The sequence below is a fragment of the Vanacampus margaritifer genome, chromosome 1, assembly GCF_051991255.1.
Source record: "Vanacampus margaritifer isolate UIUO_Vmar chromosome 1, RoL_Vmar_1.0, whole genome shotgun sequence".
NCBI lineage: Eukaryota > Metazoa > Chordata > Actinopteri > Syngnathiformes > Syngnathidae > Vanacampus > Vanacampus margaritifer.
In genome coordinates, this window is record NC_135432.1 from 22,491,300 (window position 1) to 22,517,146 (window position 25,847).

General features: G+C 38.5%; 1 protein-coding gene across 5 annotated transcripts; it reads left to right on the forward strand.

The window, feature by feature from the left end:
* The first annotated feature begins 77 nt into the window (after positions 1-77).
* Positions 78-25,847, forward strand: LOC144034628 (ATP-binding cassette sub-family C member 4-like). Of its 5 annotated transcripts, none has more exons than XM_077543545.1 (31): positions 78-420; positions 2,705-2,815; positions 2,939-3,059; positions 4,871-5,095; positions 6,109-6,198; positions 6,649-6,812; positions 6,923-7,048; positions 9,744-9,993; positions 10,182-10,283; positions 13,406-13,495; positions 13,642-13,833; positions 14,490-14,584; positions 14,658-14,744; positions 15,482-15,578; positions 16,015-16,227; positions 17,171-17,308; positions 17,669-17,706; positions 17,793-17,905; positions 18,819-18,965; positions 19,152-19,231; positions 20,062-20,212; positions 20,288-20,407; positions 20,484-20,594; positions 21,522-21,622; positions 21,707-21,898; positions 21,977-22,132; positions 23,350-23,439; positions 23,528-23,700; positions 23,889-23,994; positions 24,776-24,910; positions 24,988-25,847. In XM_077543545.1, the coding sequence occupies exons 1-31, from the start codon at positions 344-346 to the stop codon at positions 25,003-25,005; spliced, it is 3,909 nt and encodes a 1,302-aa protein (XP_077399671.1). In that variant the 5' UTR covers positions 78-343; the 3' UTR covers positions 25,006-25,847. The 5 variants fall into 5 exon arrangements, with proteins under 5 accessions (XP_077399671.1, XP_077399680.1, XP_077399662.1 ...); XM_077543554.1 differs by lacking the exon at positions 78-420 and adding an exon at positions 891-1,005 and having other exon boundaries at positions 2,939-3,471; XM_077543536.1 differs by lacking the exon at positions 78-420 and adding an exon at positions 891-1,005.

Sequence of the window (25,847 nt, forward strand, 5' to 3'; positions counted from 1 at the left end):
GAGTTGCGGGGACAAGTGTGTTAACGTGCTGCCTTCATGTGCTCCTTCCCGGCACCCGTTGACGTGAAAACCACGACTGCGGATAGCGATGATAGCTTTTGCTTACGGTCATTTCACAATAGAAAATCACACACAATAGCTTTGTAGTGTTTTTCATTTTAGTTAACTTGAAAGTGTACAGCTAAAGAAAACGACTCAAGATGGAAAAAGAAAGAAAGAAAAAGAACCAGCGAAAAGCTGAGAAAATCTCCGTTTTACTCGATGTCTTCAAACTACACACTGCTGTGGCGTATCTGGTGTTGTAGCACGCCGCGGCCACTCAAGAGTTTGACTGCATTGGAAAATGTTCCCGGAGAACAACAAAAATGACAAACCCAATCCTCTGGCAAATGCGGGATTTTTTTCACAGCTTTTTTTGTGGTAAGTGAGCGTCGTGATAGGAAATATGCCAACATGCGTTTAGGGCAATACTGCATTCAGTGCATTCATTGTACTGTGTCTGTCATTATCAACGAGTTAATAGTGGAAGGTAAAGTCACCCGTTCTTCATGCAATACTTTGATTAGCTGTGTATTTTTCATTCTTTCATCACCCCAAAAATATCAACAGCACATGGGGATAGGTTTATATAAAACTGTGAGCATGGGGTCCTGTTAGACAGACCCATCATACGTTGTTTCAAAGTTACGAACGATGCGCAATGAACTGGTTGGCATAGGTGGCAAGTACTTGTAGTACTCTACTATTTAAGTAGAGGGGCGGAGCTACGTGGTGGCCACGGCAACCCCTTGTCACTATCTGGTCACCTCCTCATCAAAGGGAAGCTTTTGGTACCTGTGACTTGTCTGTCGATGCTCTACTATTAGATCCGTTTATACTCAGCCACAATTCATTTACATGCTAAAAGAATCTTTTTCACCTGGCAATGTGTGGGCACTCATGGCGGACAATGAGGCGCTCAGAAGCATTCACACCAGCGAACTATCAGACTGAGAAATGTGAAAGGTTAGTGTAGAGCACAGTAGGTGTAATTGTCCACATGACAAAAGGCCGCCATCCTCCGTGCTCCTAGTTTGGCAGTTGGCGTAGTACTTGATGATGGTGGGGCTGAGTGCAACAGGACAGAAGTTATTGGCACGGCATGATGGAGGTGGTGTGGAAGCACATGGAAACAGCAGTGTGGGCCAGCGACAGATTAACGATGACAGTCAAAACGGCCCGCAGCACAGGTCCGGAGCACGCGTCCGAGATGCCGTCGGGGCAAGCTGTCTTGTGGGCATTAATCCTGCTCAGTGCAGCAAAGTGGGAGAGAGTGTGACGGGCTGGGGGCCACTTCCTCATTGTCCTTGTCAAAGCTGGTTAAGGAGATTCCGCTGATTTGGGGGTGAGTGTTGATGGCTTTATAATTAGGCCTAGATGGCTTGTGCCATGCGTTGGGGGTTGGAATTGTTTTTAAAGTGCTCCTCAGTTCTAACCCGATGGCTGTGCTTTGTCTTCTTGGACTGCAGACTACAACACTACCTGATCGGAAAGAAGTATCAATCGCCTTCAGCATTAAGCAAACTTCTATATTCATCAGGGGGTTCTAAACAGGGAAAGTGGTTACCCGTTTAAAGAGTGGTGACAACTGTTGATGTCAGTAGTCAGGTTTCCATCCAAATGTTTTGAAATTTGTATGCAAATTTTGTGAAAATGCGCGAAATGGACATGCGATTTATGCCCGATTGTTGTCTTCCCTCCCGCATGTAAGTGAAGTGTGTCGTTACATTGAGAGCTGATGTTAATAAAGCCATCTAAAATTGCATTCATGTTTTTTGTCTTTAATTCATTATAAAAATAATCGTGTCTCTTCGTCTCCCCAAACATATCTTATTTTATCATCCACCATTTATTGTGACTAGAAACATGCGTGTGACGTAGTATTAGTAGAAACGTGCGACGTATATCCGGTCTTGTAGTCGCTTATTCCCAAAACCTGGTTCCATCGCCAAAATGCGCGTTTTCCTTTTTTTCCCCGATACGCTACAAAAACCACCCCCTCCAAGCGTAAAAACTTTTTGGGGGGCAAATTTTGGGCCTTTTTTCAAATTCCTGGCGTTTCCATTCAGTTTCTTTCTCGCAATTCTTGAAAATTCGAATACAAATAGGTGGATGGAAACCCACCTAGTGTTGATGAATGACCACATATTGCGTTTTTATAAGCTTGTTTTTGTATGCTTTATGTAACAATTTCATAATCTAGTAAGTAAGAACTTATGAAAACAAGCTGCTTAGTTTCATAGTAACAACAAGAACGTTTTTGTTTCAAATATGGATAGAATGGCAGTAATTTCGTATATTTTTGGGAATGCTGGTTCATGGTTGTAGAGAAGGAAGTTACTGACTGAGATGGCAAATAATTGTTTGCTCATTTTTGGCCTACAGTCTATCCCGTGGTTAGCAATTCTCAGCATGGTAGCACCCGAAGCAAAGAAGCGTTAAATCCCACACTCAAACATTAAAAGCTTCGGTTCCAAATTGGTATGCCCGCGTTGACATCCACCCTGATCAGCTGTGGCGGTTTTTCAGATGAATTCAACTCGTCATTGGAAATGTGCCAGGAGCCTTTTGTTGAACCACTCTTCTCTTCCGAGAAATGCAAAGTTTGTTATGGATATAAAAAATGAAAAGTCAAACTCTTCTGATGTTAACGTTTGTGCTTCAGCTGGCTGAGTCCCTTGCTACACCTCGGACACAAGAAAAGACTAGAGGAACGGGACCTCTACACAATTCTTCCTGAAGATGAATCGGAAGTATTGGGACAAGACCTACAGAGGTGCCTTCATTTCTTCATTGCGCCTTTTCATTTTTTACAGCACCTGCACAACAAAAGTATAAGTTGGATGTTCCCATTTGTGCCTGCCTGTGCAAACACAATATGCGTTCACATGTCTTGCAGGTGCTGGGATCTTGAAGTTAAAAAAGCTACAAAACAACTTCGGAAGCCCAAACTGTCCAAAGTCCTTGTTAAGTGTTATGGGAAGTCTTACGCTGTAGCAGGAATCTTTGCCTTTTTCTTGGTATGCACTAATTGGCTTTATGCAGATTTAAGGTGACCCAAAATCAATGAGAAATCCTAATTCATCAGTTTTATACATTAACATTGTATGGTGTCTTTGGAAGAAAAAAAAGAAAAGAAAAAAAAAGAATAGCATGTCTTCTAAGATTGCATCAAGGCAACTGGTCTTTTTTGTTGATGTTGAAAACATTTGAAATGTGCCGAATGGTGCATTGTGTTTGTAAGTTCCTACGTTGTGAAAGCACCCTGAATGCACCGCGTTGCTTATGACCCAAGCATGTGACAAATGTTATTTTTCCCTCCTTATGCTATGTGTGCTTTATGCTGTTTAATGACACCCCAATTGGACTTGGTCCGGCACTTATACACAAACGGTCTAGAAACACCTTCATCCAGACAAGTAATAAGCAAAGGTATATACAGAAGTCTTAGCCACTAAAAATTTGTTATATTAACTCATTCACTGCCATTGACGGCTTTAGATGTAAAAAATTAATTTGAACTGTTTCTATTGGTTTAGCATTGTTTCCCACTTTTGTTAATGAGAGTATGAAAACCTAGAAAAAAATATTGTGTATTTAGAACAGATATATCAAATTTGTGATTAATTGTGAGTTAACTAGTTAAATCATGCGATTAATTAAGAAAAAAATTACGCCCCTAATTTTTAATAATCTTTTCTTTTTTTTTCTTTTTTTAAGAAAAGATTATTAAAAATTAGGGGCGTCAGGTGATTACATTTTTTTAGCTATAATTAATCGCTTGACTTCACTAGTTAACTCATGATTAATCACAAATTTTATATATGTTCTAAATGTACAATAAAAAAATATTTTCTAGGGTTTCATACTTTTGTCAACAAAAAAGGGAAAATAAACTAAAAGAAAATTCAAATGAATTTTTGACGTCTATAGCTGTCAATGGCAGTGAATGAGTTAATAAACCTCAACCTCAACGTTCTTCTACTGTTTTATCATAATCTTAGTGTGTACTTTATGCATGCACAGCACCACACTGCCCCTTGAGGCCAAGCTTGAATTTGTTATTTTTATGTTTTGTAATTGGTGTTCTTTCACGTTCTAATTAAAGTTGAGTTTGGATAGCATTGGATCCACACTTAAATTAGGACCTGAACTCAAATTTAACGCATATTTGTGTAGCAATGAAACATAGCTTCCTTCCTTATTATCCCTACGTTCTCATTCCGAATAATAACATAATGATCTGGTAATGAAAGACAAATTGTTGTTTTGGATTTTGGCAACTTAAGTGATTATTCTGTCGCTTTTGGTAGAGTTCTCGACTTTATTATCACTAGTACCACAAACCCCTGCCAGTCCCAAATGTGGACAAAAAACGAGTGGGTTGCATAAAAAGTGTGCTAAACAAATCATGCGGGCGACTTGCTGTGGCGACGGACAAGCCGAAAGACAAAAAACTAGAAAGTCCCTCATTGCCATTTTGAATTGCTGGCCGTCCAAGATACCAGCAGGCGTCTGCACTAGAAAGGCCGTCTGATCATCTCTGCAAATTTAAGGTTAAAGTACCGCTGATTGTCACACCAACCAAAGTGGGGCGAAATTCTTTCTCCGCATTTGACCCGTCCCCTGAGGGAGCGGTGAGCAGCAATTTAAATTGGCACACCAGCCGCATTTTTGCTGCTTCCAGTCCAGTGAGCAGTGAGGTGCATGACATAATGGCATCCTGCTGATGTCACTTTTTTGGAAGCTCTGTGCTTGTTACTCAAGTGCTCTACCAAAAATGATTTACTTCCTTTGACTGTTGAGCGACAATTATTGTTTTCTTTTACAGGAGGCTGTCAAAGTCATCCAGCCGCTTCTTCTGAGAAGAATACTAATGTTCTTTGAGAATTCCGATGCAGATGACAAGAGCAGTCTTTGCATGGCATACGGCTGTGCTGCTGCCATGTGCGTCTCCACATTTGGATTGACCATCCTCCAACATCTTCACTATTATTTTGGACAAAGAACGGGCATGAGGATGAGAGTGGCCGTGTGTCACGTAATATATTGCAAGGTCAGTGATGATGGTGCAGATGTTTTTTCAATGACTGTATCCAAAAGCATGCACTAAATTTAAGTAGAAGTAAATACGTCTCTTGGACTTAAATACAAGTAAAAAGTACAGACTGAAATGTGAGTAAATTAAAGTAAAAATATTTGTTTTTAAATTTAATGTCAATTATATGCAATACTCATTTAGCCCAATGAAAAAAAATGTCTCAGCATACATTTTTTAAAATTAATTTTGATTTAACAGATTATCAATTAATTGGTTGATTAATTTAAAACATATTTAATGAATAAAATAACTTCTGAAGAATTTGTTTTGGTCCAAAAATTCTTACAAAAATAAAGATAAAAAATTATGTACAAAACATTTGACTGTTTTACACTACTTTGTCCTGTTATAGTATACTAGTATCATATAGTAGTCCTAAAGTTTGTTTAACTTTATAACAAAATGAAAAATCAGCAAAAATCTGCTTCTTTTTATTGTTTGTCATTATCTTTGTCTTATGTTTGATGGAAATAAAACAAACATTTTAAAAGATTTTAAAAGCTAATATCGGCCGGCCGATTAATTGTTTGGGACCTAGTTGTATATAAGAAAATAAAAAATCTTTAAAACTAGCTTGCTTGGGCAATGTGTTCCTTAGCTCGCCTGTATGTGTTTTTTTTAGAGCGCTCCCTGGTTCGTTATCCTCCATATCACTATTGTGCTTTTTTTTTTCCTTTCTGATAAGTCCCCAAAATCTTACTTAATATTTTAACTCAATTAACTCAATTTACATCTTCATTTTGTCAACCTCTGAGTTGGAAAAAAAAGTACAAGCCTATTTTTCCAAAACATAGAGCAGAAAGTATAGATGTGTGCTTTCAAATGTTGGGATTAAAATTAAAAACGCACCAGAAAAATAAATACTGAAGTAAATTATAGATACCTGAAAAATGTACTTGTATAGTAGCAAAGTATTTTCACTTCCTGACTTCCCACCGCTGATCAAATGTCTTTTTGGCTTTCTGCAGGCTCTTCGTCTCAGCAGCCAAGCGATGGGGCAAACCACAACAGGCCAAATTGTAAACCTGCTTTCAAATGACATCAACCGTTTCGATGAGGTCAGGTGTGCTGCAACATTTCAAGTACCATTTTCCCATCATGATTTGCCGTATTTTGAAGTGTGCCTTGTTTCTAAAAATATCACTGGAGGACACATTTGAAATGTGTATGGTTCAAACAAAACCAAAATCAGATGACAATGACATTTTTTGGGCATTTTCATTCATTTCAATGGGAAAAGATGATTTGAGATGCGAGTGTTTTGAGTAACAAATGTGGTCATGGAATGAATTCAACTCACATCTCAAGGCACACATGTCTTCAAATGATTTACTTTTAAAAATGTTCTTCATTTGTTCACCCTTAATGCATTAACAAATGTGGCCCTTTTGCTTATTTTGTGTCTGCGATGAGATCCTGTTCCACTGGACTAGTACGCATCATATGCTATTAGCGTGCATGCTTGAACCTAGCTTAACCCTTGAAGCAACTATTATTTCATTGTGCAGGTTACGCTCAATCTGCACTACCTGTGGGTGGGTCCGCTACAGGCCGTTGTGATCATAGTTTTCCTCTGGTACGAGATTGGGCCCTCATGTCTCGCAGGCGTGGCTGTCCTCGTTTTGATGTTGCCCGTGCAGACGTGGTTTGGAAAGCTGTTTGGAATCTTCAGGTGAATAGGCTAACAAAAATGTGGGTTTTGGGAATAGAAAAAAATAGCACACTACATGTTGCAAAATGTGTTCTCCAAAGAATGTTTTTTATTTTTTTACGTGTGCGCAGGAGCAAAACAGCGGTCCTAACTGACAGTCGCATCCGCATCATGAACGAAGTGGTGTCTGGCATCCGAATCATCAAGATGTACGCTTGGGAAATCCCCTTCTCAGCTCTAGTCACAGAGTCCAGAAGGTAAGGTATTATTCATTTGAATTTACTTTTTTAAAAGTCTAAATGAATTTAAATGAGGTGTAAAGGAATAATCAGGTGGTTGTCAAAAATAGTTCCAGTGAAGATTGCAAGACTGTTTTGATGGCCTAGTGCTGCAGGCACAGTGCAAGTCTAGCGCAAAGTGCAGTTCAATGAAGTCTGCAAATTGGGTGGAGTTTTCTTTCTTTTTGGTAATTTTGTGCGGGTGCACACAGCCGACTTGATTCCCGGCCAATCGAAGCAGCTCCCCTTGTACGCAAGCATGTGTCAATGTGTGACACAATGACAAGAAAGGCTCGTTTACTAGTGGTACCATCCGAAATGGATTTTTCTCATGCACCCAAAAACACATCATTGTGACATCATAGTGAGAAAGATCCATAACAAGTTTTTGTTTTTTTATTCCTGAGTCCTTATTATGCATCTATCCACAAGCTTTACCTTAGTGTATTGGGCTTAAAATAATGAAGTCAAAAATGTGGGCGTATGCCTTTCTTTTCTTTTTTAATTTCTAAAAAAAAAAAAAAAAAAACGCTGTTAGTCCCCTAAGGCCTCAGGTGCAGGCTTCGGAATTTGCTTTTTGTTATGGGTTAATTACCATGCCACATTAGACTTGGCATGTCTGTGTCTGTTGATGTAGAAGAATATTGTGGGGTGAACAAGTACAAAATCTTTATCAGGAGGACGGTGAGTGGTTCGATCCCTGGCCAAGTTGACAAGACAGACCTTGAATTCCTCTTATCAGCTGCCGTGCACTTCCTACCCTGTCAAGGTTTCATAGTAGTGTAGAGGTGGATATTGTGACGTGATCAGCGAGGCCTGTTGATGCCATCCCAGTGAGTGGCACTCGTACCATAGACTTGTGTTACATGTGATTATTTGTAGCGGTGAACCCGTTTTTTTCACTGGCACACATCGCATTTTAAGCAGAACATTGTTGATTGTATCAGGGTACAAATGACTGAAACTCACGCAGCACACCCAATGGACATATGCTGGATGGAGTCAGGGCTGGACTGGCACAAATAATTGACCCTGGCATTTTGACTTAGGCCCGCCAGCCCAATTCCTGACCACCCTTGGCTACTACGTAGCTCTACCACTGATGTTTGCTACCTATATCGTAAAGGGATCAATGGGCTGCTGCTCCCTCTAAATTGTGGGCCGGTCTCTCTGGGTAAACTGGAGCTATAGAATCATTGATTGGCACCACATTGGCCCTAAAAGGCACCGGCCCACCGGGCATCTGCCCTGTATGTCAGATGGCCAGTCCGGCCCTGGATGGAGTACACCAGTACAATCTTGTCAAATCCGGTGAAAGAGCTTGATCTGAAATTTAGCCTTTAAAGTAAATAATGGCAGATATTCAAACTGTTCATTTAAACATTCATTTTGTCACTAAAAAATCTTTTTAGAATGGATTCTCCTATCAATTATTCCATCCATTACTTAGGTTAAAAAAAGAAAAGTGGCTAAACATTGGTTCTGTGTGCCGCAAAACTGGTTTTGAGAATTTGAGACTTGTTTAACTTGACTTGACATGTGCTTGCTTCAAGCCATTTATTGCCACTCACAGATAAAATGAAACATAAAAGCAACAGAATTACACGTTTGTGTATTTAACCAAACCACATACTTTTTTTTTTGTCTTACGGGAAGTATGCTAGCTTAATGCTAGCTAACACATGGTGCCCCACCCAAAAAACATAGTCTGACGGAACTGTCCTTATCACATTGGTTATACATTAGACATTTAAACAACTAATATTTGAACACAAACAGTACATAAACACACAGAGAGACATACAGTGCATAAAATGACATTACTGCAGTGTTAAAAACAAAACAAAAATTGGGTAAACTAAAAATTTCAAGGCAACAAACTTTGATAAAACAAAGCAAGCAAGTTGTTTGCTTTTAAGCAAACAACTTGCTTGTTTTGTTGTGTTAACTAACATTGTTGCCATAAATGTTAGTAATTTATATTTTAAAGTGCTTCTAACTTAAACCAAAAGATACAAGTTGTTTTTTTGTTTTTGGTTTACAGTGTACAGCTTAGTTGCAACAGTCTTCTCCATGTATTACATTCAGTATACATACTGCACATTTTACAACGAAATGAATATGTAGCTGACTGTCTAAATCAAAACTGCATATCCAATCCGATCATACATGTGTGCCTAATGTGGTAGCCAGCGAGTGTTGTCTATTAATAATCTTCTTGCTGTGTGCTTTGTTCCACGAAAACCTCCTTCTTTTGTTGTGGTGGCCTGTAAAGCAACGTTCAGACTTGAAAGGGGATTAGGAAAGTTAGTTCTAAATTCCTGCCCTCGATAAATGATTGATGTGAGTTCCAGTTGCAAAAGTGATTTCTTTCCAGTAATTGTGGATTGCACCTCGGACTTAAACCCTTTGAGATAAAGTGTGTCACGAGACATATTTGGCATATGTCTCTTTCGGCGTGACTGCACTGAAAGACAACATTGTCAGGCTAGCGTTTGAGTACAAATTGTACTGTATATTGATTGAATGCATTCATATCCAAACATTTATTGTTTTGCCACATTTTGTACAAGAAACACCACCCGTCAGCAGATTCATGATCAAAGCAGTATTTTTTTTCTCAGTTCAAACACTCCACTTGTGAAATATTGGGAAAACAAATTTCTGTCTTCAGAAAGGAAATAAACCAGATCATGAAGAGCTCCTACCTGCGAGGGCTCAACATGGCGTCGTTCTTCGCCAGCAGTAAGATTGTGGTGTTTGTCACCTTCGCCGTGTACGTGGCGCTGGGCAACAGCATCAGCGCCAGCCGAGTCTTCGTCACCGTGTCGCTGTACGGAGCCATCAAGCTCACCGTCACGCTCTTCTTCCCGCTGGCCATCGAAAAACTGTCCGAGACCATCGTCAGCATTCGCAGGATCAAGGTGATGCTCTCGCCTCACACCTTTGACCTCTCCTTGAAAAACATTCATTTTTATGTCACACCGTTTTGGTGGAGAGAGTAGACTTTTCAAGTAAACTTCAGTTTTATTGAACTTTTAAGAACTATATTGTTTTATTTACTCTTTTGAGCAGTTTTTTTCTGATCATTCTTGTTTATAAACCCACCTAGAATTTCCTCCTGCTGGATGAAATGAATAGAAGGAAGTTGACACTGGAGGAAAAGAACCCCAACATGATTGAGATGACGAGGCTGACATGCTACTGGGATAAGGTGAGCATTCGACCTCCAAGGTAGTTGTACAATTTAAAATTCAAACAAAATATTTGGGACAAATACTCCAGCGTAGAAAAATCTAGAAGTTGAACCACCACCATGCGTGACGTCATTTTATCATAAGACTCCAGCTCAGTGAGCATTAAAGGATTAAAGGATTTTTTGTGTGATGCCAACACAAAAGGGTACAAGTGATGGCAAAGAAGAACTTTCTAAAAGTACTGTATACAGTATGGAATAAAATGTACAGAAATTAAAATGCTTTTCCACATTTTTTGTTTCAATTCAATGGACATTGTGCTGCTCCATCTGACGAGTGCAGCTGAGCAATCTGGTGATCGGCGACTAATCAATTATCAAATGAATCGATCATTATTTTAATCGTCAATTAATCCCGCTTAATTTTAAATAATGTTTTGTTTTTTCTTAAAATCTTGCATTTTGTTACATTTTCCACCAATGGAATTTGAATTGAAATGCACATCTTTAACCCGCGTTCAAGTAAAGTGGTTTCTCTGGTGTTACGGGGTTCAAAGAAGACACTATACTGTAGGTGAGAATCATTCACATGTTGTGGGTGTTCTGTGTATCAACTGTCACACTTTTTGCTCCATCACATGCAACCGTCTGTCACGGCTTGTGACTTTTAGTTTGCAGCTTAGTCACGTAAATGTTTTGCTTATTTTAAGTTAGAGGCCACTGTGTTCCGACCAAGTCAAGAAATTAGTCTGAAACCATGACTACCCAGTACTTTCACACGAATCTTAGTAAGTGTTGCTGAATGTTCTAGAATATATATTTTTTCAAGATCAAGCCTTAATAACAGCGCTGATTAATTCTACCATATTCACAACAATGAGTAAGCAGCAACTCCCTTGACCAAATTGTGGCCTTAACAGCCATAGTTTATGCCCTCCCTTTTCTTTCTTTTTTATCGACGGGTGGGGTGGAATTTTGCTGTACGACATGTCAAGTACAGCATTCCCTCACAGTGGTCAAATGATGCATGATGCAATGCGACCCCTTGCACAAAATGGAGCCCACCGTGGAGGATGGGGCCCTACTCACAGTGTGTGATCTGCGTGTAGGGAGGGATGACTGTGTGCAAGTGCGTGGAATTCAGTCGAGATCTAAAAAGGAAGATAGAATATTTGTGTGCTAAACTTAAAAGGCTCTGTGCCGGGAAACAAAACAAAAATGGAGTCAACCAATTCTGCCAAGAAAATTGGTCAAATGAAGGCAAGATTAGACAGTTGCTATAAAAAGTGAAAGTGACGTGATGCTGATGTTATTGGTGGCGTATATGCATATATTTGAGCCTGTGGTAAATTGATTTTTTTTTTTTTTACTAAAACAATTATATATTTTTGCAACTTGGTCATCATGCAGGGGGAGCAGGTGAGGTCATAATCCAAGTTTGAAAACTGCAACAACCCATTTCAACAGACTAGCCTATTATCTTACATGCAGTGAAACCTTAACAAATGCAACCACTCGTGTCGAGATAGCAACATGCTCACTTGGGTTGGATTCATCAAGTGAAAAAAAAAAAATCTGTTTTGCTCTTCTCAGTAGCTTGATAAGGGAAGGGACTATAGAGTGTGGTATAGAAGGGGACTTTTGTGTTGTCGATGATAAGAGATACTCTTTTGTAGTACACTCTGTTAACTATTTAGTTTGGTCGACAAGTGATGCTTTTATTTCTTCATTTATTTCCGCACATGGACAAGCTAATGATTCTACAACATCTCATGTGAATCATATCGTTTGTGGAGTACAGAGAATCCCAAATTCAATTCAAACTTGCTCACCCAATTGTTGTTGTGGAATTTCAAACAGACCATCGTTGAAATAATGACGCTTTACTGGTGGTCTGAAGTTTCATTTTAATTTTCCTTTCCTTTGTCTCATAAACAAACCTGTCTACCTCTTCAAACGCTCTCAATCAATTTGTCGTCTCGACGTCCCTCTACTCTTCCGCATACCTTCAAAATAAACTTCCGCCGAAAGTTTAGAAAATAAGAATTTGAACATTGACATAAATTTAGAAAATAAACCCGTTGTATTTTACACAGCCTAACAAGTGACCGACTGTTGTGTGGGATGGAACAAATAATGCTACAATTGATAGACAACATGTAAATTATTCACACTATATCTTATCTTATTTGACCTGTAACACCAGAGAGGTCACTTTCATTTAGGTTAAATATTACTCACCTAATTTCAAGAAATTTCCTTGAATGGGTTAACAGGAAATGTAAAATAAAAAAATAAAGCAAGATTTGAAGAGAGTAAAAAACATTTTCTAACATAGATAAACTGAACTTTCACTGCTTAATTTGACAATATATATAGCTGAAATACTTCAAATATCAAGTCACTGTTTAGGCCAGCAAATATGTTGCTCCCCACCTGTCATGGGTATTGTTGTGGAGGAGATCTGAGAATGTTGGTTATCTGGATACAGGCTGGAGATCGATGAACAGTTCCTTCGAAGCTTTTATTTCTACAGAATATTCCGGGCACAAGTGAGATACAGGCAATGGCTGTAGCTTCTCACAAATGCGATGATTACAGAGGACTTACAATATTCTTATACTATCTTGAAGGGCGGTACCACAGAGTTTCCAGTAAACAGTTCAACCGGAGTTGACCGGACATGAGATAACATGATAAAACAAAAGCCAATTTGAGGAATAGAGGAGGTTTTTCAGTCATGACTGCACCTGGCAGAAATTGCGATAACACTCACAAAGATACAGCCGCAGAACAAAGCTCTACTGAGGAAATAAGGAAATTAAAACAGTTATGACTAAATCTGGGCAGAAGACCCTCTTCAGTATCCATAGCAGAATTTTCAATTCATTTAGTTTGTCTCTCTGAGCCTACGTGACGCCTCATCCCCAAAACAAGTTTTTCTACCTTTATTTTCTTCAACCCTTTCCTCACAATTTAGCCAACCACTGTGGTCATTTTAGCCTGCACGTGTGGATTACAAAAAGAAGAAACCTTCAAACCTGCGCTTTTAATTCTTGTTTTTTTTCAAAAGCTCATTCCAGCCATTATCAATGTAGCGTACATACATTTTTGATGACAACTGTATCTCTTCTTTTCAGTTTCTGGATTCGCCGTCTCTGCAGAACATCTCTCTCACAGTGAAGCCACATCAGCTGCTGGCTGTCATCGGACCAGTGGGCTCCGGGAAGGTGAGATTAAAACGTTGTTAGTGATTCTCAAAGTGTGGTGTGCATAATTTTTCAGGTTTGGATACACTGATGATCAATACACTGGTCATTGACAAAAGGTCCATGTGGACTTCATTCATCACCTATACTCCGCCCCCTTCTACTAGTCGTCCCTCCTGAGCGCCATCCTGGGCGAGCTGTCTCAGGACAGCGGAACGATGGCGGTCAGAGGTCAACTCAATTACGCAGCCCAGCAGCCGTGGGTGTTCCCGGGGACCATCCGCAGTAACATCCTGTTCGGGAGAGTGCTGGATCCCCACAAGTATGCGCGCGTACTGAAGGCCTGCGCTCTCAAGAAGGTGAGTTGCTATTGCAAATGGACAGGACTGATATTTTTTTCACAGATCATTTTACTGATGTTGGGTCAGTCTGACAGTTTCAACAAATATGACAAAACATGATCCTTTCATTTTAAAAGCAGGATAAGGAGTGTAAAATAAATAAGAAATACAATTAAAAAATTGTTTTTAATTCAATTCAATAAGGCTTAATTTTGTTTTTATTTTAACTCATTCACTGCCATTGACGGCTAAAATTAAAAAAATGTAATCGCCTGAAGTTCCGAATTTTTAATAATCTTTTCTTCTTCTTTTTTTAATTAATTCACTGCCATTGACGGCTATAAACGTCAAAAATTCATTTGAACTATTTCTTAGTTCAACATTTTTTTCTCACTTTTGTTAATAAGAGTATGAAAACCTAGATTTTTTTTTTATTGTTTATTTAGAACAGATATAAATTTTTTGATTAATCGTGAGTTAACTAGTGAAGTCATGCGATTAATTACAATAAAAAAAAAAAATCGCCTGTCACCCTTCATTTTTAATAATATTTTCTTTTTTTTTAATGGATTTAACTTGAACTAAAAATAATTCAGTACATTTTCTATTTATTTCTCTATCACCACATTGCTTTGCACTGCAGATTGTGTTGTGTGCAATGTATTGGAGTGCAGGACCTGGAGCTCCTCCCGGATGGCGACCTGACCCTCATCGGGGACAAGGGAGGCACCCTCAGCGGGGGGCAAAAAGCTCGCATCAACCTGGCCAGGTGTGACTATGTTCTGTTGTATATGCAGTCTGAAACATGCTCAGTGAGAATAATTGTGTGTGTGTGTCCTCAGAGCAGTGTATGAGGAAGCAGATATCTACCTCTTAGATGATCCTCTGAGTGCCGTGGATGCCGAAGTTGGGAAATTTCTCTTTGAAACGTGAGTGTTAATCGATCCCTCAGTTTACGTCGTACATTGTGGGTCACTCCTGAATTTGAGAATGATACAGGCAACAGCATTTTTGAAAAATGGACTATTCTGTGCATTTTTTTGTGTTATGTTTTCAAGAAAAAAAAGATGTTAAAATCATGTAATTGGATTCCTCCACTAACACACTAACTTTTTATAAAATACCTTATTTATATTATCATATATTTTGCTGTTTGGCAAAACCCTGTTAGAGATACTCAGGCACCAGAAAGACTATTTGAACAATTTTGATGAATAAATCCTTGAAACACAATGACTTAAAGAAAGTTGCATTTTGATTTGAATACTAACTTCATTTGAATATTATTGTAATGAAAGTAACATGGTTGTATTAGCATAGATGTACTTTCACATACTGTACAGTCCTGGGCTTCCCTCCAAAAGTATTGGAACAACAAGGTCAATTGTTTCGTTTTTGTTGTATACTGAAGACATTCGGGTTTTAAATGGACAGATAATTATGAGACTAAATTTCAGAATTTTATCTTTTATTTCATGGTATTTACAACTAAATGTGTTAAACAATTAATTGTTGTTAACTTTAATCAATCTCACCAAGATGGAAGCATACTATCTCCTCAGATGTATTATTAATGTCTGATCATGACTGATAAAATCATTTATGTGTCTTTCGATGACCTTTGTCAGTCCTCTTGAAGAGTCGAGTGTTTTTGTCAATTCATTAGGTGCATCTGTGGCCTGCTGAAGAACAAATGTCGCATCCTGGTTACTCACCAACTTCAGAATCTGTGGACAGTTGATCAGATAGTGGTGGTCAAGGAGGTTGGTGTTGCAACTTTGACTGTCATCAGTAGGGTTGTGTAGAGGTGAAACATTTTCGGTATGATTTTGGAAAGGTATCATAGTCTAGCAAAAATAAAAACATTATGGGCTCTATATATTAGATGGTTGGCCGGTGGGGTTGGAACCCAATTCAACTATACAGTATTTGGAAAATGCCTATTTGCTAAAAATACTGCAATGGCTAAAAACAAAAGTTTAAGCGAGACTGTTTGAATGTTAACACTGCACTTAAATGAAGGCAAATAAAAACAAAAAAACTGTATTTAAATAGTAAGTACTGTAGTTAGCACTGTAAAACATGTCTTTGTAGAGTGGAACATTTGCACACATTTCCATGCGATTTTGATACACATCAGGCTGCTGAGAGTTTCTGATTGCTACTGACTGTTTTTGCTTATTTCTTGCTTACTTTAAGGGTCGTATCATGGCCCAGGGTACCTACAGCGAGTTGCAGAACTCCGGCCTTGATGTTGGCTTCCTCGTAAAAAACCAGCAGGAGCAAGAACATCCATACATGTCAGCCAACTGTGACAAGGAGTCAACATCGAGCAAGAGGACAAATTGTTCAAATAGTTCACTCTACAGCCCCCTCCTGCCACCAGAGGGCAGTAGCCCTGACCTTCTCCCTGTAAGCAACAGAATTACACATTTTACACGCATATGCATATTTCACAAATTCATGCATTTGCATATTTTTTTGTGGGGGGAATCTACTTACTAACCTCCACTTTGGTCCCATCTTGTGGCATCTTGGTGATGTTAGATTTTATTTATTTATTATTTATTTATTTAAATCTGTTTTATGGCCATTCTTGAATTCACTTTATGCTATGGAAAGGTCACATTTTTGCTTCTTTCCTGATGCAGCTACTAGTAGCCCATCTTCTTTGTTGTTAAAACTGACCTTTTTTCACTAACATTTATTGTTGCGTAAATGTCAAGATTTAATTTGAATGACTTTTACAATTGTGAAAGTGCTTGTGTGTGTTTGCCTATATGTGACATTTAACTTTGTGCTAGCGTGCTATAAGCGAGTATGCTAGCTAAACCTGCTGATTAGCCTCACGTGAAGCCGATTTGTTTGTGTTGAATAACTACTGAATCCAGTCGTGTATCCGTCACATGATTGTGTACAATAATATGCATGATGTTGATGTTTTGATGATTATTCTTTGTCTTTGTGTGTCACGTGCTACACTAACTAAATCAATCCAAATAAGTCTCCGTTTTACAAGTTCTACCGCCATCTTTTGGCCTCAAGAGGCAATTACAAACCCCTTATAGAGGAGTCGTCAATTGCTCACAGACTTTTGCTATTAGCTCCCATGAAAACCGGGGGGTTCGCTGTATATTTTCTTCTTCTTCAAATTAAAGTATTAATATATGTTATAATAAATTATGTATACAACTTTTGTGTGACTGTAAGAAAATCTCTTATAACAAGAAGTCATTTATAGCAGAAGAGGTCCAGTCCAGATTGCATAGTTTTTTTGTTTGTTTTGTTTTTACAGTAAGATAACAATGATGAGCAGTTCTAGTTTTTTAAAATTTATTCTTGATTTGTTTTACAGGTTGAGACTGCACACGCTTTAGAGGAGGAGTCTCGTGCTGAAGGAAATGTCAGCAGGGACATTTATGCCAAGTATTTTACTGCTCACTGTCATCCTCTGATCTTACTGGCTATTCTGCTGCTCAGTGTCGTCGCTGAGGTGAGTCAGAACCTTTTGTTGGAGGTTGTAAGAAAGATGCAGTAAATAGAATTACATGAAATGGTCTCCACTGAACAGTTCAGTCTGAACACCCCTAAAACACCCGCTGCCATGATCATGATGTCACACTTCATTTTATTTATTTTTTACAAAGCTCATATAGCTATTTTACTGGTACTGATCTGTTATTATGTTTAAAAAAAAAAGAAATTACAATAGAAATTAGGTAAAGGTATTTTAACGTCTCAAACTAATAGATCAAAAATAAAATAAAAACTAGGCCGTTGTAGTAGCAGTTGAATACCCAGACTGATTGTGACATACTTGCATAGCTAATGTATCTTTTGTTGTACTTCCTAGGCTGCATATATTCTTCAGGACTGGTGGCTGGTGTTCTGGTGAGTCAATGGACTGGTATCTATTCTGCACACAAATACAAACGGAATCTGATCAAGTTACATTGTGTTGATTTTGTCGTCGACAGGGCCAAAGATGAGCGCAACAACACCAGCACGATTGTGAGTGTTCAGAAAAGCACCAATGAGACTGGCTTACATCAAGGCAACAGTCTACCATTTTATCTGGGCATTTACTCTGGTCAGTCCAAAAATTCTTACTCTTTTTGTTTGGAAGAATCTCTATATACTAGTCGCAAAAAAATTAAGGACATTTGACTTTGTTTCCAGTCATTTAGATTCTTAGAATGATCATTTTTCTTGCTTGATGATTCCGCTTATTGATTCTTCTTATGGTGCAAACGAGTGATGCTGTTACACGTGCAAGAAGTGTGTTTTGGTTCTAAACTTTTCCAACATGGTGTCAAGACAGAAGCATTCACTCTCTCGCACCGCAGGCAGGACCTCTCAATCCACACTTAATCTAACTGCTACAATTTTTTTTATACATTAAATTCTTTTTCCTTATAAAATGTATTTTAAAACATGGTGAAAAGATAAAAGAAAATAAGCCATTTATTTTATGTAATTTTAAGAAAATACTTTTATATGGATACGGTATATATTTTCAAAAGGATTGCAACAGATGTTTGCGTATTTGTGGTTTGTTACGCACAGATTCACCTATTTTCAGATTTAGAATAGATACATATTTAAAAAATGAAATATTTATGGTGGGCGAACCTGGGTTATCATGGAAAACACTGATTGGCAGTATTTCCCGGTGTATTGTTTTTGTTTTTTCATTTATTCATTCATTTTTTTTTACGCAATATTAATGGCGGTCAATTATCTGATGTTCACGTCAATTATTTGATGTTCACTTCACTATTCCATATGTCAGGGGTTCTCTGTATAACAGTTCGTCCATTTCGCACAGAACAGAACTATGCAGAAATCTTTTTGTATTATCATATCATATATACAATGATAATTACGTCAATACTCTTATCTGTCCTTAGTATGATTTCCCTTGATTGGTACGCAGTATGGATAATGAAATGAGAATGGCAAAATTCATATCCATTGCTGTCCCTGCTTTCTGTGTGTTGCAGGTTTGACTGCCGCCGCCGTCATCCTGGGCTACGCCAGGAGCTTAGTCATCTTCCATGGGTTAGTGCGATCCACTCAGACGCTGCACAACCGCATGTTCAACGCCGTCCTCCGCACCCCGGTCCGCTTCTTTGACGTCAACCCCATAGGTGAAACATCGACGCCTCGTCTTAATTGTTGGAAATGTAATCTTTCAAGGTGAAGCAAATCACACGTAGCCTGTTGACAGCTCATGTCATGTACGGCAGGAGGGGTCACTCACATTGATTATGCTGTTGTTTCAGTTCTAACGCTCTGCGCTGATCCCAAAGTTTGTTTGTTTCCATGTATGTTAGGAAGAATCCTCAACCGCTTTTCCAAGGATATCAGCCAGATGGACTCCATGTTACCACTCATATTTGTGGACTTCTATCAAGTGAGGAGCCATCGGGTTCGAACAGTGTTTCCCGATCCTTATTGAGCCAAGGCATATATTTTACATTCAAGGAAGCTCAATTTGGACATTTTCACTTAGGATGTACTCACTTTTGTTTCCATGTCTCACCATTCGATTCGATTCCGATTTTTGGGTGTGCGATTCGATTCAGAATCGATTTTCGCTTGGGAATGATTTTTGATTCAAAATTAATTGATTGACAATGACTTTTGCTTCAATTTATAGATGTTCAAGAACTCGTAATGCTCTACTGCAGTCTGACTCGCTAATGCTAATTAGCGTGCTACTCTAAGACCGGCTCCACGCTGCAAAAAAAACAACTTTTATTGAAATAACTTGATTGTGACTTTTTCCTTTTACTCGCTAATGTGGCTCCAACTTGTATCAGACCGCGTGGAAACACACTGCCCCTAAGTGGCCAAATCGGGTACAACATGAAAAGCGCTCCCAATAAAGGCACACACAAACAAAGGGAAGACAGTATAAAATAATTTAAATAAAATCGATTTTGATACATTTAAAATCGATTCTGAATCGTACTAAATGAGAATCGCGATTCTTATTAGAATCGATTTTTGGGCACACCCCTAGTTTAGCTAGCTGTATTTTGAGGGAACAATAAATTTGCGCTGTTATAAAAGGGGTGTAATCACATTTTATAGTAAAATATTATAATTTTTCGATCAACTAAGTGAAATAAAACACACCAGATAAACTGAAAGGCACAATGGTTGGGAATCACTGGATTAGGCTGAGGTCACTAATATTTTGTTGTAGTGGTTTGATGAAAAAAAACTTGGCTTTTGTAGCTTTTTTTACAGAACGTGGGCGTTCTGGCCGTGGCAGCCTCCATCATCCCTCTCCTCTTGGTCTCCATCGCTCCCCTGCTCTTCCTCTTCCTGTACCTGCGGCGGTACTACCTCTCGACGTCACGAGACATCAAACGTCTGGAGTCCACCAGTACGTCAATGCCTTTTTTGTAAAACTGAGCCGGTTCACACGGCGATCGGTGACACGCTCCGTCTTCCCTTGCAGCACGCAGCCCGGTCTTCTCGCATCTTTCCTCGTCCCTCCAGGGTCTGTGCAGCATCCGAGCTTTCAGAGGAGAGGAGAGGCTAACAAAAGCTTTTGACTCACATCAGGACCGACACTCAGGTTGGTCTCTCGCGTGCGTCTTCTCATGCACGATACGCAGAATGTGTTTTTGATCAAATGATGTCGTTGATCACAGAAGCGTGGTTTCTCTTCCTGATGACCTCCCGCTGGTTTGCCCTCCGTCTGGACAGCATTTGCTCCGTCTTTATCACCGTAGCAACATTTGGGTGCATTTTACTCCGAGATGGTGAGGGTGTTAAAAGACTGTCTTCTCTGGTCAGTGAACAGTTGTGCCTATGAGTCACCTGGCTTACAGTAATTTAAAGATACAAGTTGTCGTTCTGACTTTTTTGCTTTGAGTTAAGTGGCAGTGCACTATGCAAATATTATTCAAAAAAGCGGCTTCAGTGTGTTTAACTCTTTTGCTGCCAAAAACGTAAAAATACATTCTATTTTAAATGTTTTAAGTGTCCCAAAGACGTATTTAAAGGTTTTTAACTCATTCACTGCCATTGACGGCTATAAACATCAAAAATTCATTTTAACTATTTTTATTAGTTTGACATTTTTTGCCCACTTTTGTTAACAAGGGTATGAAAACCTAGATTTTTTTATTGTACATTTAGAACAGATATACAATTTGTGATTAATCATGAGTGAAGTCATGTGATTAATTACGATTAAAAATTGTAATCGCCTGGCACTCCTAGTTTTTAATAATATTTTCTTTAAAAAAGATTATTAAAAAATAACAAAAAAATAATTACAATTATTTATTTATTTTTTAAAAAGAAACCATTTTTTAATTGTAATTAATCGCATGACTTCACTAGTTAACTCACGATTAATCACAAATTATGTATCTGTTCTATTTTACACAATTTTGTACAATTTTAAACTAATAGAAATAGTTCAAATGAATTTTTGACGTCTATAGCCGTCAATGGCAGTGAATGAGTTAATAATGTCAAGTTACCTTAAAAAAACGCAGATTTTAAGATGGCACCACTTGACAAGTCATATAGTTCAAGTCTTAAAATCCCTCGTCAAAGTCCAAAAATTGGTGAGTCAAGTCATGTGATGCGACTGTAGTAGTCCCCGATCTATGATGTGGTGACGAAGAAATGGTTCAAGTTGTTTTAACCCAAATTGTGTTTATTTCTTTTTGTGTCAGGCCTGGAGGCCGGCGAGGTGGGCCTTGTGCTGACGTATGCTGTAACGCTTATTGGAAACTTCCAGTGGACTGTGAGGCAAAGTGCAGAGTTAGAGAACATGGTATGTGCTGTCCCGTACACATACATTAACATTGGGGTTTTTTGTCAGTCGATGCTTAACTAACATCACTTGCCATGTCCTTAGATGACATCCGTAGAGAGGGTGGTGGAGTACACAGAGTTAAAAAGTGAAGCACCCTGGGTAACCCCGAAGCGGCCTCCTCTCGATTGGCCCAGTGGAGGCCAGGTTACATTTGACCGGGTACATTTGTCGTACAGCGTCGACAGCCCTCTTATCCTCAAGGACATCAACGCCATCTTCTGCCCTAATGAGAAGGTGAGACATTTCCCAAAAGTGTCAACTCCAATAAGATCTCAAGAGAAAAAGTTACACGGTTAGTGTTGCATTGGTCAGGTGGGCATTGTGGGTCGGACGGGAGCTGGCAAAAGCTCTTTGGTGGCGGTTCTCTTCCGCCTGGCGGAGCCACAAGGGAACATCTACATTGATGGTGTGCTGACATCGGAGTTGGGCCTGCACGACTTGCGACAGAAGATGTCCATCATACCTCAGGTAGCTGACCGGCACCCACTCCAAGGGAAGTCACTTTTGTTAACAAGAGTATTTTTTTATTGTACATTTAGAACAGATATGAAATTTGTGATTAATTGTGAGTTAACTAGTGAAGTCATGCGATTAATTATGATGAAAATTTTTAATCGCCTGACGCCCCCAATTTTTTATTATCTTTAAGCCACGTCAGGCGATTCAATTTTTTTATTGTAATTAATCGCATGAGTTCAATAGTTAACTCACGATTAATCACACATTTTATATCTGTCCTAAATGTACCATTAAAAAAATCTAGGTTTTCATACTCTTGTCAACAAAAGTGGAAAAAAATGTTAAACTAATGGAAATAGCTCAAATGAATTTTTGACGTCTTTAGCCGTCAATGGCAGTGAATGAGTTAAACCCAACTCACTTCAAAACAAGCAGCAGTTATGATAATGATAAAAGTGAAACATATTACCTAAACATAAATTGTCATGAACTATTATTCCTTCCTTTTATACTAAAATGCAAACGAATGGAGGGCATCACCTCAAACGTCATTTTTGGATCTAATAATAATCTGTCGATTATGATTTTGGTGATTAATCAATGAATCAGATTAAAAAACATGTTTTAATTATTCACACAATTTTTTAAAAACAGGACATTATTTCAAATTGACAGTGCAAATTTATTATGATTTAGTTACTGCTTTGATGAAGTTATAAAATAGGCAAAAATGTTGATCATTGATTTCCAAAATAAAAGTAGATGTTTTCAAATGTTTTATCTTCATTCAATACAAAGTCTTCTTTCATGGAGGACTACAGAAATTGAAGAATATTTTTGTATATTTGAAATTCCGAGAATTTTTTCAATTTTTAATTAAACAAGGTCTCAACACGATAAATCAAAAATATTTATGGTTTAATTTGATCATTAATTAGTTGTCAATTAATCGTTCTACCTTACTCATTTTTGCATATAGGAATCGATTTTAATAAGCTGTAGTGAAATGGGGTCGCTGTTGTGCTTTTGATACAGTCAGCTCAAGCCTGATTGCTAAATTAAATAACACACGAGACGAGTATAAACATTACCTTGCGATTCGCAATAATCAGTAAACAAAAGGAAGTGAACAAGTAAACAAAAAATGCATCATGAAATTGAGAGGCCAGGAGGGAGTGTTAAAAAAATGGTTAGTCATTTTGTTTTTGTCTTGCCCTGTAAACCAGGATCCAGTCTTGTTTACTGATACTGTGAGGAAGAACCTGGACCCCTTCAACCAGCATACAGATGCTGACATATGGAAGGCTCTGGAGCAGGCAAAATACCCGTCTTGTCCTCTGTAGACGCGGACTCTTTCTTTGGCACACACACCTTGTCCTGACCATGTTCCGGCGCCACCGACAGGTCCAGCTCAAGGGCATGGTGACGGAGCTTCCCTCAAAGTTGGAGACGGTTCTAGCGGAGTGTGGCTCCAACTTCAGCGTTGGTCAGAGGCAATTGGTGTGCCTGGCCAGAGCCATCCTGAGGAAGAACCGCATTCTCGTCATCGACGAGGCCACAGCCAATGTGGACCCAAGGTGCCGGTCGTGGTTAACCAAATCGCATTAGGAACTGTTTTTTTTTTTTTGAACAGACTTTAAAAAAATAATTGCCTATTAAAATGTAATATTGATGGGGAAGAAGACAAATAATAGACAATTTCCCCAAATTGTTCAGCCCTACTGTGTACTGATGTGTAATTGCAGTCATATGGTCACTGCTGCAGGACAGACGAGCTGATCCAACTAACCATCCGACGGGAGTTCAGAGATTGCACCGTGTTCACCATTGCTCACAGGCTCAACACCATCATAGACAGCGATCGCATCTTGGTGAGCATTTGGCTAAACAATTGAATTGAGACACACCTCTTAACTCATTCACTGCCGTTGACGGCTATTGAGGCCAAAAATTGATTTGAACTATTTCTATTAGTTTAACATTTTTCCCACTTTTGTTAACAAGAGTATGGAAATTTAGAAGAAAATTTTTTGGGACATCTAGAACAGATATCAAATTTATGATTAATCGGGAGTTAACTATTGAAGTCATGCGATTAATTACAATTTAAAAAAAATTATCGCCTAATGCGATAAAAAAAAAGATTATTAAAAATTCGGAGGAGCGTCAGGCGATTACATTTTTTAATCGGAATTAATTGCGAGTCAACTCACGATTAATGACAAATTTTCTACCTGTTCTAAAAGAACAATAAAAAAAAATTAGGTTTTCATACTCTTGTTAACAAAAGAGTAAAAAAATTTTTAAAGTAATAGAAATAGTTTAAATGAATAATTGACGTCTATAACCGTCAATGGCAGTGAATGAGTTAACACTCTAAAAACAGTTGGGTCAAAAGTAACCCACTTATGGTTAAAAATTTGACCCATTCACTGTATGGGTCAATTTAACCCAACTTTGTGGCTTGTTTGATACAAAATGACCCCATTTTTTTTACCCAAATAAGGGATCTGACCAATATTTACGAGTTGTTTTATGCTGAAATGCCAATTTCTTGACTCAAAATTGGGTCAAATCGACCCAAGTAGAGAATCGGAATGAAAGCACTATACAGCAAACGATGCTTCCCGTACCCATGTTTCCTGCTTGCAGGTGCTGGATGAGGGTAGAATACAAGAGTTGGATCGCCCTTTTAACCTCCTTCAGAACAAAGATGGTGCTCTGTACAGGTTGGTCCAGCAGTTGGGCCCGGCTGAGGCTGAAGCTTTGTTGGAGGCAGCTAAACAGGTGAGTTGCACTCACGCAGTCATCTGTAGCGCCGATTAGGCCCACCTTCCTCAAGTCTGTGCGCGGATCACATGCAGGCAGCGAAGGCCACCTGATTGGGCGAAGCTGGTGGAACAGCAATCACTCGGAATCGCGGACGTAAGCAGAGACAGCAGAAACACTGAGTGAGGTTTGTCAGGGTTTGAGGACATTCAAGAGGTGAGCTTTAAAATCCACAAGCGAAAAGGTTTGAAAGTGTCACTTTGGGGTCAATCTTCATGTTATCACTGAGATTGCTCCGAGGTTTGAAGGATTGTGTCATTGAGACTTACCTAAGATGCCGGTTGAATGTGAAAGAGAAAAGAACTATTTGTAAATAAGTGGAGCAGATGTTCCAAGAACAATTGCAACGATACCAAATAATAATCATTAGCTCTTAAACAGTTCTGTAGAGTTTGATCACTGTTGATTGACCGATTGCATCCGAAGTGGGTCAAACTTTGGAAGGACAGACTACTCACTGGTTTAGCTTGCAATCATACTGAAAATGAAACTTTGCTGTCAATGTCTGCATTTTCTTAAACAATCTCAAACGTGTAAGACGCTTTAGAGCCGTCCTTATTAACTCATTCACTGCCATTGACGGCTATAGACGTCAAAAATTCATTTGAACTATTTCTATTAGTTTAACATTTTGTTTACACTTTTGTTAACAAGAGTATGAAAACGTACAATCTTTTTTTATTGTACATTTAGAACAGATATAAAATTTGTGATTAATTAACTAGTGAAGTCATGCGATTAATTACGATTACAAATTTCAATCGCCTGATGCCCCTAATTTTTAATAATCTTTTCTTTAAAAAAAAAAGTGTTTAATTTTTAATAATCTTTTTTTTTTAAGTCGCGTCAGACGATTACATTTTTAAATTGTAATTAATCGCATGACATAGTTAAG

What these genes read in the sequence shown, in the direction of transcription:
- LOC144034628 (XM_077543536.1), top strand. Translation starts at nt 926, where the DNA reads ATGTGTGGGCACTCATGGCGGACAATGAGGCGCTCAGAAGCATTCACA. An exon ending in GCTCGCATCAACCTGGCCAG is followed by an intron (nt 14,585 to 14,657) that starts GTGTGACTATGT and finishes GTGTGTCCTCAG; the next exon opens with AGCAGTGTATGAGGAAGCAG. An exon ending in TGCTCAGTGTCGTCGCTGAG is followed by an intron (nt 17,309 to 17,668) that starts GTGAGTCAGAAC and finishes TGTACTTCCTAG; the next exon opens with GCTGCATATATTCTTCAGGA.